This window comes from Balearica regulorum, chromosome 4, assembly GCF_011004875.1.
Source record: "Balearica regulorum gibbericeps isolate bBalReg1 chromosome 4, bBalReg1.pri, whole genome shotgun sequence".
Taxonomy (NCBI): Eukaryota; Metazoa; Chordata; class Aves; order Gruiformes; family Gruidae; genus Balearica; species Balearica regulorum.
The window spans coordinates 17,424,343-17,442,154 of record NC_046187.1 but is presented as its reverse complement, the minus strand read 5'-3'; the positions used below and the strand labels follow the sequence as shown (position 1 = coordinate 17,442,154).

The following is a 17,812-nucleotide window of genomic DNA, read 5'->3' as shown; positions in this document are numbered from 1 at the left end:
GCTCCAAGGTGGACCCGCCGCGGGCCAAAGCTGAGCCAGTCAGAGATGGTGGTAGCGCCTCTGTGATAATATATTTAAAGAAGGGAAAAAAAACCCTGCTGCACAACAACAGATGAAAGAGAGGAGTGAGAATATGTGAGAGGAACAACCCTGCAGACACCAAGGTCAGTGAAGAAGGAGGGGGAGGAGGTGCTCCAGGCACTGATGCAGATCCCCCTGCAGCCCATGGTGAAAACCATGGTGACACAGGCTGTCCCCCTGCAGCCCATGGAGGTTGATGGTGGAGCAGATATCCACCTGCAGCCCATGGAGGACCCCACACCAGAGCAGGTGGATGCCCAAAAGGAGGCTGTGACCTTGTAGGAAGCCCATACTGGAGCAGGCTCCTGGCAGGACCTGTGGCCCCACAGAGAGAGGAGCCCATGTCAGAGCAGTTTTGCTGGCAGGACTTGTGACCCCATGGGGGACCCACGCTGGAGCAGTCTGTTCCTGAAGGTCTGCACCCCATGGAAGGGACCCACACTGGAGCAGTTTATGAAGAGGTGCAGCCCATGGGAAGGACTCATGTTGGAGAAGTTTGTGGAGGGCTGTCTCCTGTGGGAGGGATCCCACACTGGAGCAGGGGAAGAGTGTGAGGAGTCCTCCCTCTGAGGAGGAAGGAGCAGCAGAGACAATGTGATGAACAGACCACAACCCCTGTTCCCCATTGCCCTGTGCTGCTGAGGGGGGGAGTATGTAGAAATTGGGAGGGAAGTTAAGCCTGGGAAGATGGGAGGGGTGGGGGGGAGGTGTTTTAAGATTTGGTTTGATTTCTCATTGCTCTACTGTGTTTTGTTTGATAATAAATTAGATGAATTTTTCTCTAAGTTTAGTCTGTTTTGCCTGTGACAACAATTAGTGATCTCTCCCTCTCCTTATCTCGACCCACAAGCCTTTCGTTATACTTTTTCTCACCTGTCTAGTTAAGGAGTGGGAGTGATAGAGCAGTTCTGGTGGGCACCTGGCCTCCAGCCAGGGTCAATCCACCACACTTATTTTCAGATGCGATTTGATCAGTATTACTAGTTCACCTTCGCGGCAGGTCCCGCCAGATGCGGGACGCAGGGAAGAGGGAGCATTGAGGAGGCAGGTGCCGCGGGAACGCCGCCCGGGGCGGCGCAGGACAGCAGCGGTGCCCTGAGGGGCACCTCGGGCCGGGTCCAGCCGCCCGGCCTTGCCTTCCGTCCAGAGGTAATCACAGGCTCGCTCCGCGTTGCCCGACCGCCCCGGCCATCTCAGGTCGTCCACTCCCTCCTGGCCCCGGCCGGCTAACGGCCACCCCCGACCGAGCTGGGCCATGACCGCTTGGCGGGAAATCCCCCTTCGCCCGTGGCCCCCGGACCTGCTGCCGGGCGAGCGGAAGAGGGTTACCGCTGGAAACGGCCACCCCGCAGAGCTGGAGCCCGGCCGGAGGGCGGGGAGGGGCAAGGCCGCGTCTCCCCCCGCCCGCCGGGGACGAGACCGCCCCACATCGGGACACGGCCCCGCTGCTAGCGGACTACTCGTTGGGGGCTGAGTGGCGCCGGTTTTTAACATTGCCGTCACCTTCGCTGGGACCGGGAGGGCGTTTTGGGCGGGGAACCGCCGCCCGAGCGGGCTCTGTAGGGCTTTGACAGGAGCGCCTCTTCCCGCCAGGCTGCCGAGAAACCGAATGGCTGAGCGGAACCCGCCCCAAGCCACCGCCACCGGCCAGCCCAGGGGCTACGGCCCCCGAAACGCCTCCTCGGGGGCAAGTCCTTCAATAAACCGAGTTGCCTCCGACGCCAACCAGCGTTACCTTCAAAGACTTTTAACCCGAAGGAGGAGAGCGACTTTTCCTTCCTCCTTTCGCACCCCTTTTAGCTCAGTTCGTCAAATCCGGGTGGCGTCTCGCATGACCTACATTCGCGCCCGCTGCGCTCTCCAGAGAGCAGCGCCTGGCGGAGGGAGGACTCCCGCCCGCCCAGGCTGGACGTTAGGGTGGGGAAGCGGCTCACCCGCTGCCACAGGATCGCTACTGACGGGTGAGGGGGGTGTGCGTGCGTGCCCCAGCCCCCTCGCTCCCCCCTGCGGCAACAGGAGCTGTAGCTGTAGCGGGAGCCTTTAAACCTGCTCTCCTTCCCCCTGCAAAGGCGCTACCTGCTCTGCTTCCCGCTTGCGGTTTTCCTCCGGTTTGGGGCCGTGAACGCAGAGCGCGCAGCTAGTTTCGTTCCTGCACGCCGGCTCTGCTGTTCGCGAATGGCTTATTTTGTTCCTTAAAAAAACCCAACAAACACCACAATCCACCCCCTAAAAGAAAAATTGCTTCAGGATCGGTAGCCTTCAGACAGCTCTAGAACAGTCCAATAAAGTTTGGGGCAAGTTGTTGTATGCAGCGTTAGGACCAGCCGGGTGCCCAGGGGCAGTGAATCTCCACAGAGGAGCAGCCTGGCCCCCAGAGGAGGCAGGCGAGGGGACGGGGCTGCAGCCGCTCGTGAGGCACAGGGGACAGGACGGACCGCTCCCGCCTCACCGCCGTTCCCGCGCCGGGCGCGCGGCTCCCGCCCCTCTCTCTTTCTGCCTCTCCCCCACCCCCAGCACGGGCGCGCGCGCCGCTCACCTGGCGCACCTGGGCGCACCTGGGCGTGCGCAAGCCGGCGGCGCCGGCCCCGCGCGGCGGCGGCCTGCTCCGCCCGCGCCCGGCCGCGCAGGCGCACGGCTCTTCGCCCGGCGGCGCTCCGGGGGCTCAGCGCTGTCATGGCGGCAGAGAGCGGCAGCGTCGGCAGGAAGAGATGGGGCTAATCGAGATCGCGGCGTGAAGCGGCAACGGCTGAAACTTTAGGCGCCTTCCGGAGAGAAGGGCAGCCGGTGCTGCGCAGCCCGCCCTCCGCAGCCGGCGATCGGGGCAGAGGAGCCGCCTCCCAGCCCCGGAGCCGGGCGTCAGGGCAGCCCGCGCCCCTTCCGCGGCGGCGCCGGGCTGCGAGCGGTGAGTGCGAACTTGCTCGGCGGCGGGTCGTTGCACCTGTCCGCGCCGGCAGCCGGGGTGGCGGCGGTAGAAGGGCAGGAGCCGGGGAGGCGGCAGACAAGGAGCCGGGCGGGGAGGAGCGTATTCCCTTTAAAAAAAAAAATATTAATAATAATGATAATTAAACCCCTCGAGACCATGTTCGGACCGCAGCTCTCACCGAGCCGCGGGTCTGCGGGGAAGCGAGGACTTCCGCGGGGAGAGGCGTGAGCGCTCCTGCGGCCGCCGTGGCCGCCTCCCCGGCGCGGGGCAGGGGATGGGGGCCGCTGGCTGGAGGTGGGACCCTCGGGCTTGCGGTGAGCGCCTGACTCTCCGCGACTTGAAAAAATATCTCGGGTTGTCCTTCAGGGCTGTAAATACCTGCCTTAGGGCAGAGAGCTGCTGACAGACGCCTCCTGCTGAGGAGAGAGCTGGGACTCCGAGGGCGCGTCCTCCCTGCCTGCCTCTCTCCCTCCCCGCCTCCCTCCCCCGCCGGACACGGGTTTCCTCAGGAGCCGGAGCTGAAGGGGAGGAGTGGGCCGCCGGTTACCTTCCCGGGAGCACAAGTAGCTCCTTCTTCCCGGAGCGGCAAGCGTGCCGCTGGCGATTCAAGTCGTAACCTGAAGTGAACTAGCCATGGCGAGCGAAGACAAACAAGTTGTTCAGCCAACAGGTGATGATGGAGGAGGAGGTGGTAGTGGAGGAGGAGCGGGAAAAGAAGGAAATGCTGCTGAAGGGGGAAGTGTGCTGCAGCCTTTGAATCCAGGAGTCCCCATCCGAGGTATCAAGATGAAATTTGCTGTGCTGACCGGACTGGTGGAAGTCGGTGAAGTGTCCAACAGAGACATATTCGACACTGTGTTCAATCTGGTAAGTTGATTGCCTTTTTGGGCATGAGAGAAAAGAACAGCGTATGCGTGCAGAAGAATCCCATGCTTTTTTGGTGTTATTTTTCTGTAAATTTTTTTTTTTTTACATGCTTGCACTTTCACCATACTAGATTTCAACTAGGTTCGTTTTACTTTTGGATCACAAAAGCTGAAAATACAGCATGCGAGCCTCTCTATATATAAACTTGAAACAACTGTAAACAGCATCCTCCTTAGTTTGCATCAGAGAAATTGTTGCTTTATTTAGAACTGAGAAGTGTATTGTTATGTTTAAACATTCAACAGGTGTACTCAACAAGAAAGTTAAATGTTGATTTGGTAACTGTCATCAAAACATACATGTTGTTGTTTTAAGCCAAAACAACTTTTCCTATGAAGATGTTTATGTCCCTTTTTTGCTTTCCTTTTGCATTAGAAGTAAGCAGAACTTTCATGTTCTGTCTACTGGGGGTGGAGGTGTCAGGAAGTAGTTCATTCAAATGCTTTACTTACTCTGCTTATTGGGAAGAACAGAACTTGGTTGCAATGTCCGTTTTTATTAATTAGGTAGTTGACTACTATTTTTTGAATACACTATGGGTGTACTTAATCCTAATAACAAATCTCATTAAAAATTGAGGATAGAACTTTTCCCATCGAAGCTCCAAACATAATATATACCATTGAACTTCCTGGGCCACATTTAAAACAATTAGGCTAGTTGTTAATGTTTGCTTGCTGAAGGAGACCAAACATTAGGAGAAAAACTGTTTTAAAGTTTACAAAGATACTCTTCTTTTATCAGAGGTCTCAAAACATCTCTAAAAATAATCATTGTTCCTCCTTCTTTCTTTTAGTGAGCACCTTTGACTTGAAAACAGTGTGGTTTCTCACAAATCAGGAAGTGAGAGCATGTAATAAAGTGAAGCTCAGTAACAAGGAAAGTTGTCGCAAAAGGCATACTGTTTTTTAAATGCTATTTGCATTTCAGTTTTTTCGTTAGTAGTATGCTTTTCTACATGAAAGTTTTAATGGTCAGTAAATATTTGTGTGCTGTGTCTGTTTAATGTTTTTTTGTTATCTTTTTGGGTTATGATAAATGGTTATTTTTTAATATTTTTGTATTAACGTAATGCTATTCTCGAAATTGTTTGGATGAAAGTCTCAATACAGAGGAATTGCAGTACTGGCAAAAATGAAGTGCGGGTCAGAGGTTTCATGGATGCTTCAAGTAGGGGAAAGTGTGATTTAAGATACTTAGAGTCCACTTGACAATTGTCCTTGACAAAACCCAGTGCTCAGATACATGGATGTGAGGTTCAAAAGGAAATTCTCATAAATAGTTTATGATTTAGGACATTTGTGTGAGGGGAAATTGGTCATGAGTGTGTTAAATTTTACTTTGTTTCTATCATGGTCTTTTCAGTGGTGTACTGGAGGTGTATTTTATGGTAGCCATTCAGCAGAATAATTACAAATGCTCCTTCATCCTGAGATTCCTTTTCTGCTCCATTTTGGACAAGAGAGGAATGGAAAAATTCAGCTTGATTCAGACAATCCTTGATTTTTATATTTAAGAGCTCTGGAGGACTTCACCTGTGGACTGCATCATCTTAGTTTCCCAAATAGCAGTAGAGGAGAGTTTCTGGCCCTGGAAATTTTTGAAATTGTGTTTTGTCTTTTTCTGCAAGTGAAACAACATCCCTTACCTCTCTGAGAAGATTCCCAACTCTTCCAGTACACCTGCCTACAATATGGGAGGCTTAAGTTCATGCTCCTGCACCATGTTATTTTGTCAGAGCAGTAGTAGTCAGTTGATAGCTATCATAAAACAGCCAATAGTTTGGTAGTAAGGACGCTTTGCCTGGATTATGTGAGAATAAAAATGCAGATTTTTGGGCAATATCAAAAAAGTAGGTCCCTTGGTTTCTCTGAGTCCCAGGAAAACATATGATCTACTGGTGGCTAATTTGGAAAGAGAACCAGCCAACAAACTCGTAGTTTTTGTTGCAGAAAGCGTATGATTCCTGGAATTTTTTTTTTTTTTGTAAAAACCGTTAAGCTAACTTTTTAGTATAGCTTTCTGGGATATGAGGTCTCCCTACAAAGCAATACTCATCCATCTGTCATTGAGTTCTGCCTCTATTCAGTCATTAGCTGTGACCTCTTTGTTTTGTTGACTAGTATGTGTGAAATCACGCTGATCAGAATATAAGGCATGTGAATTATTGCTCAGCAATGGTATACTTACTTACTTTTCTGTGTGTGTATGCAGAAAAGATTTAACTTTTATATGAAAAGGTGATTCTTAACTGTAGCTTTTCTGGTAGTTTGTTTCCCAATAGCTTTCAGAGTGAGTTTTCTCATGTGTGCAGGTTCAGTTGGGGGTATGAAAATCAGCCTGTGATTGTTGTTACTAATGGGGCTAGGTGCAACATAACCTCCTCCTATTGAGTTTCATTCAGTTTGACTCATAACTGCACTGCCTCAGCACTCTTAGCAGAAATCAGCTAGCTCACTTGTTGCATTTTGAAAGGAGGAGATGTATGGTAATTGGGGGATTTTTTGATCACTGAAGTGAGACATCTTTAGACCAGAGTGGAAGGAAGGTTGGGCAAATCTGTGTCAAAAGGTGTTTTTACTTACTTATTCTTCAGAACATAACCACCTCAAATGTGAAGAGTTTACTTTTTAAAAAAGGAGGTTAGCTGACCTAATTTTTATTTCTTGAGCAAACGTGTTGCTTTTAAATGTGCTCTTCCAGCTTGCATATGGAGGTTATGGTAAACTTTTCTGTTTGTGTTGGGGAGTCAAGAGAAGCCTGAAGTGCTGTCTTGATGTTCCTCATCTTTATGGATTTAAGAGATGGTCATGTTTTAGATTCAGAAGGTCAGAAATCTAAAGTGCATAGTAATTGACTTGCTGTTTATTAAAGAAATTTAAGCTTCCTGATTTAGTGAGCAAATTTAGTCCTGATTACGTGAGCAAATAACTTGTCAGTCCAGCAGTGTTGGATCTTGGAGCTGAGAACCACCTGTAACACCTGTCCAGCAGTGTAACAGAGTGTTTAGTGAGCTCACTTCTAGCACACATTAAAAGCCTAGTAGTCTCATTTTATTGTCTTCAGAAATTCTACTCTTAGAAATACTCAAATTGATCTGCTTTTTTTTTTTAGCCAGCATTCTCTGAGAACCTAGTTTTCCAGCCCATGTTAGATATGGCTTTGTGTGCTTCAGCACTTCTTAAAATCGAGAAGGAAAATACTGACTTTGAAGAAGCTTCTTATTCTGTGAAAAACTTTGAAAGCACATACTTATTCAAGTATTAATCTGTTCTGTTACTTTTCTGACAGTAAGCTAAACTATGAGTATGTATTGCTTATACATTGTGAATTATATTTTTAATTGATTTTGGGCAGCAATAACTCCTTGAATTTCCTTTGTATACAAACCAGGTGAATTCCTGTTCATTACCTCATATCTGCTCCACCTTCCTAAATATATTAAAATTTTAATTAAAATTTATTTTAATAAAAAATGTCCTGGTAGGAGAAGATGATAGAAAGGAAAACCAAATTATTTACAGTGGGATCTGTTACTAACTTAAAATAGCTATGTGTTTTTCATAGTAAAACAGAAAGACAAGTTGACCTGCTAATGAAGAAACTTTCAGATAGAGTAGTAGAAATAATTCAGCAATGATCAGAACTTAAAAACTTACATATTTATGTTGTTATACTGTGCTACTAGTGTCAAAGAAGATTTTTAGGCTCTGACACTTTCAGATTTAGAGAACAAACTCTGTTCTGAAGGCTATACAACCTGTATTGGAAATATAGGATGTCCTGCAAAATCTTTTCTAGATTAAAATTCTGTGTAGGGCTTCTGGTCTACTCCATTCTAAATAGGCTTGTCTTGGAAACAAGACAACATTGACATACGATACAAGTTATTGCAAGTTTCTCGTTTTATATATAAACTTAGGTCACCGGATATCCTTGTCTTTCAGTAGGTAAAGGGCTCTCACTGACAAGTGTGTTGTTCATAATGAATGCTGTTTGTGCAGGGGTTAACTGTGCTGCATTATTAGGCTTGCAGTGGGAAACGGGTTTCTGGCAAAATTCTGCTATGCTTCAGGTGGATGACTGTACAACTATTGGCTTTCTCTGTAGTGTTGGTATAATTCAGTTTGGGGACTTCATGCCGGAATTTACTCAGGTCTCAAGTCAACTAGTGTATAGAGACAACAGATACTCTAGACTTTCACCTCTTCTCTAAAGAAATGCAGTGCCTTGCTTTAAGCCAATCTTGTTTTAAAAAGCTTTAGTGCTTCTAATTGTTCTATTGACTACAATATAGATCCAGTTAGTTGTTTCGGTTCCTTTTTTTTTCCTCCTCAGTCTGTGTTGCAAAGACTTTATTTTAATGTTCTATCTGTCTCTTTGGTGAGGAGGATGTACTGTTGCTTCTGATTCTGTTTATGAATTATGAGGTCCTCACCAAGAGTCCCCTACTGACAAAGTGCAAATGAGAAAGAAATCTTAATTTTTATCACCTTTGGAGGAAAAATAACAGGATCTGAGGAGCAAAGACTAAAAGTACTTTTAAAACTTCATTTGTCACCTCTCTTGCTTCTGCCAGGCTTTACTAAAACCACAAACAAAAATCAATGTAACTTAAAAATTCCTACTATTTACTTTCCTTCTTTCTTCTTTCTAAAGAAAGTGCGGTTTCTTCCCCAGCCCTGCTTGGCTTTTTTATAGAACAAATCTGAGATAAATGTCTGGACTGCCACTTGTTTGTCTTCTGCTCACGTGCTCTCTGCTTTTTTTGTCATGTATCCATTGTCATGGTTTCTGGACTATAAATTCTTTATCATTATTCATACTGAAAGTTAATGTCATCACCTGCTGATACAACAGGTTTCTAATTTGGTATGAATGTTTCTGAAACACTAGTACAGTGGATTTTATGAAGTAGAAATTCCACTTTTTCACCTCTAGTCACAGACTTTTTGCATGTATCTTCTTGCAGAAAACCTCTAAAGCTAATGCTGATAGAATGAAATGTATTACAGTAGTAAAAATGCACCATAAATGTCTTTATAACAATGCATTGTTTTTATTACCATACTGTATCTTTTTAGAGAATGCTAGGTTTTATTTTCTATATAAACTTTTCAATGCTGATGACAAGTGAGGGTAACCAAATAGTTTCTAGAGCATCACTGAATATTGTGCATTTTTTAATATGTGCAGTCTTCCCTAGTAGGTTCCCAGTAAGTATACCTCTGGCTACAGTTACCCTAGTTGAGTCACTTCTGTTCATTTATGATATAGATTGTAAGGTAAGTCTGTGGCTTTAGCTGGGTCAAGCTTGCAGGTTTGTTTTTTTTTTAAATTGTAATAAATTGGATAGTCAGCTGTCTTAGTGGTAATGCATGCTTTGACTCTTGGTGAATGAGTGGAGTTCAGCAAAAGATCTGTAATGTTTCCAAATCTTTCTCAAAGTCCTTTTTGTAAAGTAACATCAAATGCAAACTTAATTCTTGCTGGCCCCTTCACAGTGGGAGGCTTGTGCCCAGTTTTATGAATGAATGTAGACTCCTTGGTTCCAAGTCATCGTTATGATTTTGAAGACATCTAATTTGGGATCTGGTAACAGTAAAAGATGATTTTTAAAGTTTAGCTGACCAAATGAGGCTGAGAGATGTCTTTCACCAGACTTTACCTAGCTCAAAATTGTTGAGTTTTGGGAGTCACTGGTTCTTCACTTATTATAAGAATTACAGACCTCCATCTTGTTAGAATGTATTCTGAGTTGTTATGGATACACTTACTATTGAAGTGGTATGTATTGGGGGTTTTCAGGTATTAACGCAACTTGGAAATCACTTTATAGTTAGTGGAGATATCACTGTGCATAGTCAAATGTAGGAATTTAGGGAAATTTTGTGGTCAGTTGTGAAATGCATGGAATGTAGTAAGTGAGATGGTAATGGCAGTCTTGAATTAGACATGCTGATGATTTAGAAGAAAATTTTCTAGACTTTGTAGAAGAGCTGATTTGTACTTTGGCTGTGGTATCAACTCATTGCTGTGACTGCAACTTAAAACACACTATAGGACAACAAAATACCAAGGACAAAATCTTAAGACTACACAGGAAAGTGTTCAGTTTTTCTTACTCTAACTGGCCAATTTTTGTAGCTTCTCATGACCAATCTGAAGTTTCAAGTGTCTGTGAAAGCCTGTGAATGATACATGCTCTGTGTTTTCCAGAAGTGTTGGTATCGTGTACTGCCATTAGTAGGCTCTGTACCAACCTAAAATAAAGCTAAAAAAAGCAAACTTGAACCAGGCATTTACATATATCATGTCTTAATAATGCAATATTTCATAGAATCATACAGTAGTGTTTGTTGGAAAGGACCTTTAAAGGTCATCTAGTCCAACCCTCCCTGCAGGGTCATCTTCAGCTCAATCAGGTTGCTCAGAGCCCTGTCCAACCTGATCTTGAATGTTTCCAGGGATGAAGAAATTACCAACCTGGGCAACCTGTTCCAGTGTTTCACCACCCTCATAAAAAAACTTCTTCCTTATACCTAGTCTAAATCTACCCTCTTGTAGTTTAAAACTATTACCGTTTGTCCTGTTGCAACAGGCCCTGCTAAAAAGTTCGTCCACATCTTTCTTATAAGCCCCCTTTAGGTACTGAAAAGCCGCAATAAGGTCTCCCCGGAGCCTTCTCTTCTCCAGGCTGAACAGTGCCAACTCTCAGCCTGTTATCATGGGAGAGATGCTCCATCCCACTGATCATTTTTGTGGCCCTCCTCTGGAACTGCTTCAACAGCTCCATGTCTTTTCTATGCTGAGGACTCCAGAGCTGGATGCATTTTTAATTAGTAGTCTATTCTGCCTGTTTAAAATGTGTTCATAGCATACTTTAGAATTCCCCTTTAGAAGGGAAGGCATCAGTTTAATGACAGATTTTTCTAGTTGGTGTCCTGTAACAAAGGAGAGAGAGTCGGGTATCTACTGTGGTTGCTTTGCTCTAAGTAGTATTTTGTATCACCTCTGTTGGACAATACTAGGCTGGATGGGCCGTTGGCCTGACCCAGTAGTGCAGACAGCACAGTAAAGTGGTGTCTCAGGAAGAGCATTTGTGGATTAGGGAATAGAATGAAATTAGTCAAAAGCATCAGGGAAATAGGTGGATGGCATGTCAAGGTTGCTAGAAAGGCTGGACGTTGCAGAGCGAGATCAAAATAGATAATTATTCATGTCAGTTGAAAGAGATTATTGGAGGGATGAAACAAAGTGTGCAGATTCAAGTGGAGTGTGAGTAAAGAGAAGTTTTTGAAGTGGCTGTATTGGATGAATACTGAAGGCAGAGGAAAATCAGAGATGAAGAATTTGCTTAATTCTTTTTTAAGGTAGTGTTGGTTTGGTGTGGTGTTCAGTAGTCAGTGGCTAGTCAATTGTATATTCAGATGCTGAAGCCTGCTGAGGAGTCCAGTCTTCTGAAAATCATCAAGTGTTATTTTTTTGTATGTTGAAATTTCAAGTCTGACAAAAGATAAAAATGAGCTTTCTCTGTGGTTTCTTTTACTATCTGTATATTTGTTTTACCACCTATTGGGGAACCTGCAGTCATTCTGAACTGTATCCCACTTGACATGGTCTTGTGACCTTTTTTTAACTGGATAAGTTGGTAACTTAAAGCGTTTATAGCTTCTGTGGTCATGAAGCTCTTTATGAACCTTAAGGAGGAAGCTTTAATCTGTTGCACAGATTAAATAAGATCTGCAGTTTAGTCATTGGATGTGAAATAGCTACTTGCTACATTTGTTATTGCAGTGTATAAACCCCTTTAAAAATCTTTTATGTCAAATTCAGTCTTGCATGCATTAAACTTAGGCATTTCTTTTTAAAGAACTTATGTTTATTTTAAATGGGTCAATATGGAAGACAGTTTTTGTTCGTAACCACTAATTCCCGTTAGCTAACTTTTTGCCATTCAAGTGTCTTCCGCACCCTTAGAGGCCTTGCTAGTCTCTTCATAATGTTTTGCATGATGAGTTTTGATATTAGCTTGACCTAATTATTAGTGTCCTAATTTAGATTACATTTCTGTTTTAACTAATTTTGGATTTTTCTATTGGACTTGGTATTGTGCTAGAGTATACTATTGACTGTCCAAAAACTAGTTTGGTCATTTCTTTTCCCTCTGGGAAACCTTCGGACTTTGTCTGTCTGGGAGCTCTGGCCATTTGCCAGGAATCTGAGGGCTCTAATTAATTTGCATAAAACAGGATACTCTTGCCACCTGCTTTTTAAATACCACTTGTAGTTTCCAGTATGCAGTGCTCCATATTTAGAGCAGATAGCAATCGAGATGCATCCTTGCACAACTGCTGTAATCAAATTCGCTAAATAATGATGCTGCATGAGCAGTTGCAATTGTACCTTTTCCTGAGACACTGTAGTCTTTGTGCTGATACTGGAAGCTTGTTGTAATTTGTCAAGGGCTTGCATTGCTACAGTGCTTTAGATTCCAAAGCTTTGTAAATGGGCATAAGTAGTTCCTAGGTAGAAACTAATTTGTGGAGAAGAAAACCTAATGCATTCTGTTGCACTGGATTCCTCTAATTGGGGAGCTGGGAGCAGCTATGTCCCAGGCATGATTTTCTTGTTAATAGCTGCCTTGAGATGATATTTAAATGAGAATAGCTAGTGGGAATAGGATGTGCTCTGTTGCCTCCTGTAAAGCGCTCTGTGAATTTGAGTTGCAAGTCTCTTTACTGCAGCCTGCATATGAGTAATTCTGTTGATGTTTTTGTACTCTACATACATCTAGCCAAAAAATTTCATCTGTGTCATACAACAAATTCAGATTATTTTTGATGTGACTGAAAAGCTGGAAGTGAGTTGTTCAGGCAAAAACCTATTCTTTTTTTGTTAATGCAACTGAAGAAAGCAACAGTTAGAGCTATGGAGTTAACTTTGCAATTGAAAATCAAAAACAGAGCAGCTGCTTAGGATTCATCTGTTCTATCAGAGTGTGGTGTGTGTGTGTGTTTGAGTCCATCCCCTTCTTTCCCCTCCCCCCGCCTTTGCCATCAGCAGTTGTTCTCTGTGGTATGGACAGAAGTTACAGAAATGAGTGTATGAAATGAATTCTATTCTATTTGCTCCACTTAGATGCTCCACATTTCTAGTTTTATACTGGACTAGCCCTGTAAAACAGTAACTTTGCATAGGCTGACCTGTAGCTTATAGAGGCACCAGTAAGCAGCAGGTAAGATGATGACTGCAGCTGGAGAGCAATTTCTCTTATAAAAGAGCAGCAAGAGAACCAGTAGCATCTTGCAGTGGATTGGGAAGTATGAAATTACGGACTCCAGGATGTTGAATGTTTGCTTAATAAATCTCCTTCAAATTGGTTCTTTATCAAACTGTGCAGGTTTGGTTGGGAATTGTGCTGGTTGCTTTCCCAAATATGATTGGGATGGGGCTGGGTGAGATGCTGTTTGATAGAGTAAGGTAAACCCTGTCGCTGTAGAATTGCTGAATAAAGGCTTTGCAGATCCTGCAACTTTTAAGTTTTAGTAGTCTATTAGAGAAGTCTTTAAGTTATGCTGTTTGCACTTCTCAGGATTAAAACTGCATTCCTAAGGAAAATTGTTTTTTGCAGGATTATTAACGATTCAGGCAGACGTGGGAATCAAGTCGTGTCTGAAGAAGAAAAAAACAACCCACAACAAAAAACCCCCAAAGAAGATTCTTTATGCAGAATCATAGCCATAAGTTCAAAAACAATGGCCAATCATTCAGAAGTAGAATTGCTGATAAGCCTTAAAACAGTGCAATCGGGGAGAATAGAAACCAAATGACTAATGTTGGTAATGGTGCATGACTGTTAAGTAAACAAATGGAAACTATCAGTCCAGTCAGCATCTGCCTCCTGCTAATGTTTTTGTTGAAACTAAGCATGTGATTTGTGTGTAGTTTTGGTTGTGAACTTGGTTGAAAAGAACTTGCAAGCTTTTTTTTTAAATTTTTTTTTATTTTTCTCTCTAATGTGAGCTTAGTTATACTGTAGGATTTGGTTCCAGTGTATAATTTAGGTGCTGTAATGCCTGACTTCTAGGCATCTGATACGGAGTATGAAACTGAGGAACTGTGACTGCATTTTTAGAATATGTTTCAAAATAGCTAACATGAGATGGGGAGCTCTGTATGTTTAATATATTGTTGATGTTATAGAGTGGGAGAACACTGAGAATGGGTATTTCAATTGGGATTGCAAAAAATTCTCTGTCCACTTTGTAATCTACAGCCAAGGGTGACCTTCTGAAACTATGACATTCTTAACACTTCAGATTTCTTGTGTCATGGTTTAACCTGGCAGGCAGCTAAAACAACCACACAGCCGTTTGCTCACTCTCTCCCCCAGTGGGATGGGGAAAGAATTGGGGAAAAAAGTAAAACTCATGGGTTAAAATAAACAATTTAATAGGACAGAAAAGGAAGACAATAATGATAAAAGAATATACAAAACATGTGATGCACAGCACAATTGCTCACCAACTGCTGACTGGTGCCCAGCTAGTTCCTGCAGCTCTCTCTGGCCAACTTCTCCCAGCTTATATACTGAGCATGACATCATAAGGTATGGAATATCCCTTTCACCAGTCTGAGTCAGCTGTCCTGGTCATGCCCCCTCCCAGCTTCTTGTGCACCTCCTGTAGAAGGCTCATGCCTCCTCACTGGCAGGGCCCGGGAAACTGAAAAGTCCGACTTAATTGTAAACACTGCTGAGCAACAACTAAAACATTAGTGTATTATCAACATTATTTTCATCCTAAATCCAAAACACAGCATTATACCACCTACTAGGAGAAAAATTAACTCTATCCCAGCCGAAACCAGGACACCTTGATTTAAATGAGGTAGCAGTGATGTGCAACTCAATAATAAAGTGCTGTGAAAAGGGCTCTCAGGCACAGAAACTGTACCAGCAGCTTCTCATCTTTATGCAAATCAGGAAGTGCTCATGGTGAAAAGATTGCTATGTTTTTCTTGCTCATTTCTTCCTCAAAAGTAAGGCCCCAGCCTTCTGCCATGTCAGATTATCCACTGTTTAACCTCATACCAGGACACTCTGCTTTGTCCTTTCTGTGCTCTCCTCTTCTCCGTGACCTGGCACCTACTGCCTTCGTCCTGGGCTGCAAAAGCAAGTCCTGAGTGCTCACTGGGTTCTGTGGTGGGCTGGGGAGCTGTGAATGCCACTCGTGCTGCAGTTGCTGTGGATCAGCTGATTGGCAGGGGTATTGCCTTTGGGGAGATGTTTATTCCATGACTCATCTGAGACCTGGCACTAAAGACTTGTGCCCTTCCTGGGTACTGCTTTTGAAGTGAGATGTGTATTGCTCTTTGGGAATTTTGCTGGCTTAGTAAAGTATCACCTGTGCAGGAAAGGAAAGCCACCCTGATTTCTATCCTTAGTAGGAAGAGATTCAAATTGCCATTTGTCAGGGGTGCATAGCGATGGTGTTGTGACTTGTAAGGGGATATTTCTAACACCTCTTCTGCAAAGACTAAGCTCATATACAGCAAAGAATGCCAAATTCATGGGTATGGAGAGAAGGCACAGAAAGAAACAAGTGTCAGACCTCATGGTTAAGGTGTTTGAATAAGGTATTCCAGTCACTCATATATGACAGGAAAGGTTTGGAGCTGGAAGACAGTGGATTTCTTGCCCACATGTTAGGCCTTTAGTAAAGTTTTCTTTATGGTGTACAGAATCCTCATTTCTTTCCTGGAAGGTGAATTACCTTCAGGTGGAGGGGTTTTTCCGGTGACTGAAAGATCACCAGAGTTGATTAGACATATTTCAGAAATAATTTAGACAACGGAATCTTGGGTTTCTTGGTTCTGGAAGGTGCTGTCATTTTGTAGAAAAGTGGTATCCCTGTTTCCAACTAGATCTTGTTTTAGGAGTGTGCTTAGTACTTCTGTGTCCTGTCTTGAGAGGAGCCATTAGCCAGCTGAAAAAATGTCACGTAACACTTCTAGAAGCAACTTAGTGTTATGTATTGTGTGCCTCTCCACCCCACTCCCCCCAAAAAAAATCAAAGGGAAAAATTAATTTTCATATTGTCAGACAACGTAGATGACTGTAAGAAGGAAACTTGTCAGTTCAGGCTTTCCCTCAGCTAGGATTTGTGTGGCAAATTAAGAAGCCTGGAAAACTGGATACAAAGTGGAAGTTGGGGAAAAAATACTGAAGTTTCACTTCAGAGCTAACTTAATTTTGATGCTTTGCTGTTGTTTTTAGCACTTTAAAGATGAATATGTCTGTAGGGATGTTTAGTTAGATATGCAAAGAGTTGTTGGGATCAATTCCAGTCATATGAACAGAGGTAGAGGTGAAATTTTAGAGGAGCAACCTAACTCTGCCCAAAGAAATTGTCTTAAAATAGCATCACAAATTAATGGTTTAGTTTAATCACTGTAACTGTGCTGTGGTAAAACTATTTGCTTCTAATTCAAACTTTTGAAATCAAATACTGACTAAATGTCATGAACTTGTCACTATCCATCATATTAGAAAAGTTGTGGCAGACTGGTAAAGTTACCAGTGATTGGAAAAGGGGAAACATAACCGCCAATTTTAAAAAGGGAAAAAAGGAAGACCCACGGAACTGCAGGCTGGTCAGTCTCACCTCTGTACCCAGCAAGATCATAGAGCAGATCCTCCTGGAAACTGTGCTCAGGCACATGGAAAATAAGGAGGTGATTGGTGACAGCCAGCATGGCTTCAGTAAGGGCAAACCGTGCCTGACAAACATGGTGGCCTTCTGCGATGGGGTTACAGAGTTGGTGAATAAGGGAAGGGCGACTGATGTCGTCTACCTGGACTTGTGCAAAGCATTTGACAGTGTCCTGCACGACATCCTTGTCTCTAAATTGGAGAGACATGGATTCGATGGATGGATCACTCTGTGGATAAGGAATTGGCTGGATGGTCTCACTCAAAGAGTTGCAGTCAACAGCTCTATGTCTGAGTAGAGATCAATGATGAGTGGTGTCCCTCAGGGGTCTGTATTGGGACCAGTATTATTTAACATCGTTTTGGGGACATGGACAATGTGATCGAGTGCACCCTCAGCAAGTTTGCTTGACACCAAGCTGTGTGGTATGGTCAACACACCGGAGGGGAGGGATGCCATCCAGAGGGACCTTGACAGACTTGAGAGGTGGGCCTGTGTGAACCACATGTAGTTCAACAAGGCCAAGTGCAGTGTCCTGGACATGGATCAGGGCAATCCCAAGCACAACTACAGGCTGGGTGGAGAATGGATTGAGGGCAGCCCTGAGGAGAAGGACTTAGGGGTGTTGGTGGATGAAAAGCTCAGCATGAGCTGGCAATGCGCGCTTGCAGCCTAGAAAGCCAACTGTATCCTGGATTGCATCAAAAGAAGCGTGACCAGCAGGTTGAGGGAGGTGATTCTGCCCCTCTACTGTGCTCTCGTGAGACCCTACCTGGAGTTCTGTGTCCAGTTCTGGGGCCCCCGACATAAGAAGGACGTGGAGCTGTTGGAGTGCATCCAGAGTAGGGCCACAAAGATGATCGGAGGACCGGAGCACCTCTGCTATGAAGCCAGGCTGAGAGAGTTGGGGTTGTTCATCCTGGAGAAGGGAAGGCTCTGGGGAGACCTTCTAGCAGCCTTGCAGAACCTGAAGGGGCCTGCAGGAAAGATGAGGAGGGACACTCTCGGGTAGTGTAGTGATAGGCCAAGGGATAATGGCTTTAAACTGAAAGAGGGTAGATTTCGATTAGATGTAAGGCAGAAATTCCTTGCTGGGAGTGTGGTGAGACACTGGAACAGGTTGCCCAGAGAAAGTGTGGATGCCTCCTCCCTGGAAGTGTTGAAG

At 44.3% G+C, this 17,812-nt stretch overlaps 1 protein-coding gene across 2 annotated transcripts in view; it reads left to right on the top strand.

The window, feature by feature from the left end:
• Positions 1–2,738: 2,738 nt before the first annotated feature.
• Positions 2,739–17,812, top strand: part of LRBA (LPS responsive beige-like anchor protein) — a 419,285-nt gene continuing 404,211 nt past the window's right edge. For both annotated transcript variants that reach the window (XM_075751281.1, XM_075751280.1), the window contains exons 1-2: positions 2,739–2,983; positions 3,371–3,871. In XM_075751281.1, the coding sequence (XP_075607396.1) occupies positions 3,638–3,871 (234 nt within the window). In that variant the 5' untranslated portion in view covers positions 2,739–2,983; positions 3,371–3,637. The remainder of the gene's footprint in view (positions 2,984–3,370; positions 3,872–17,812) is intronic.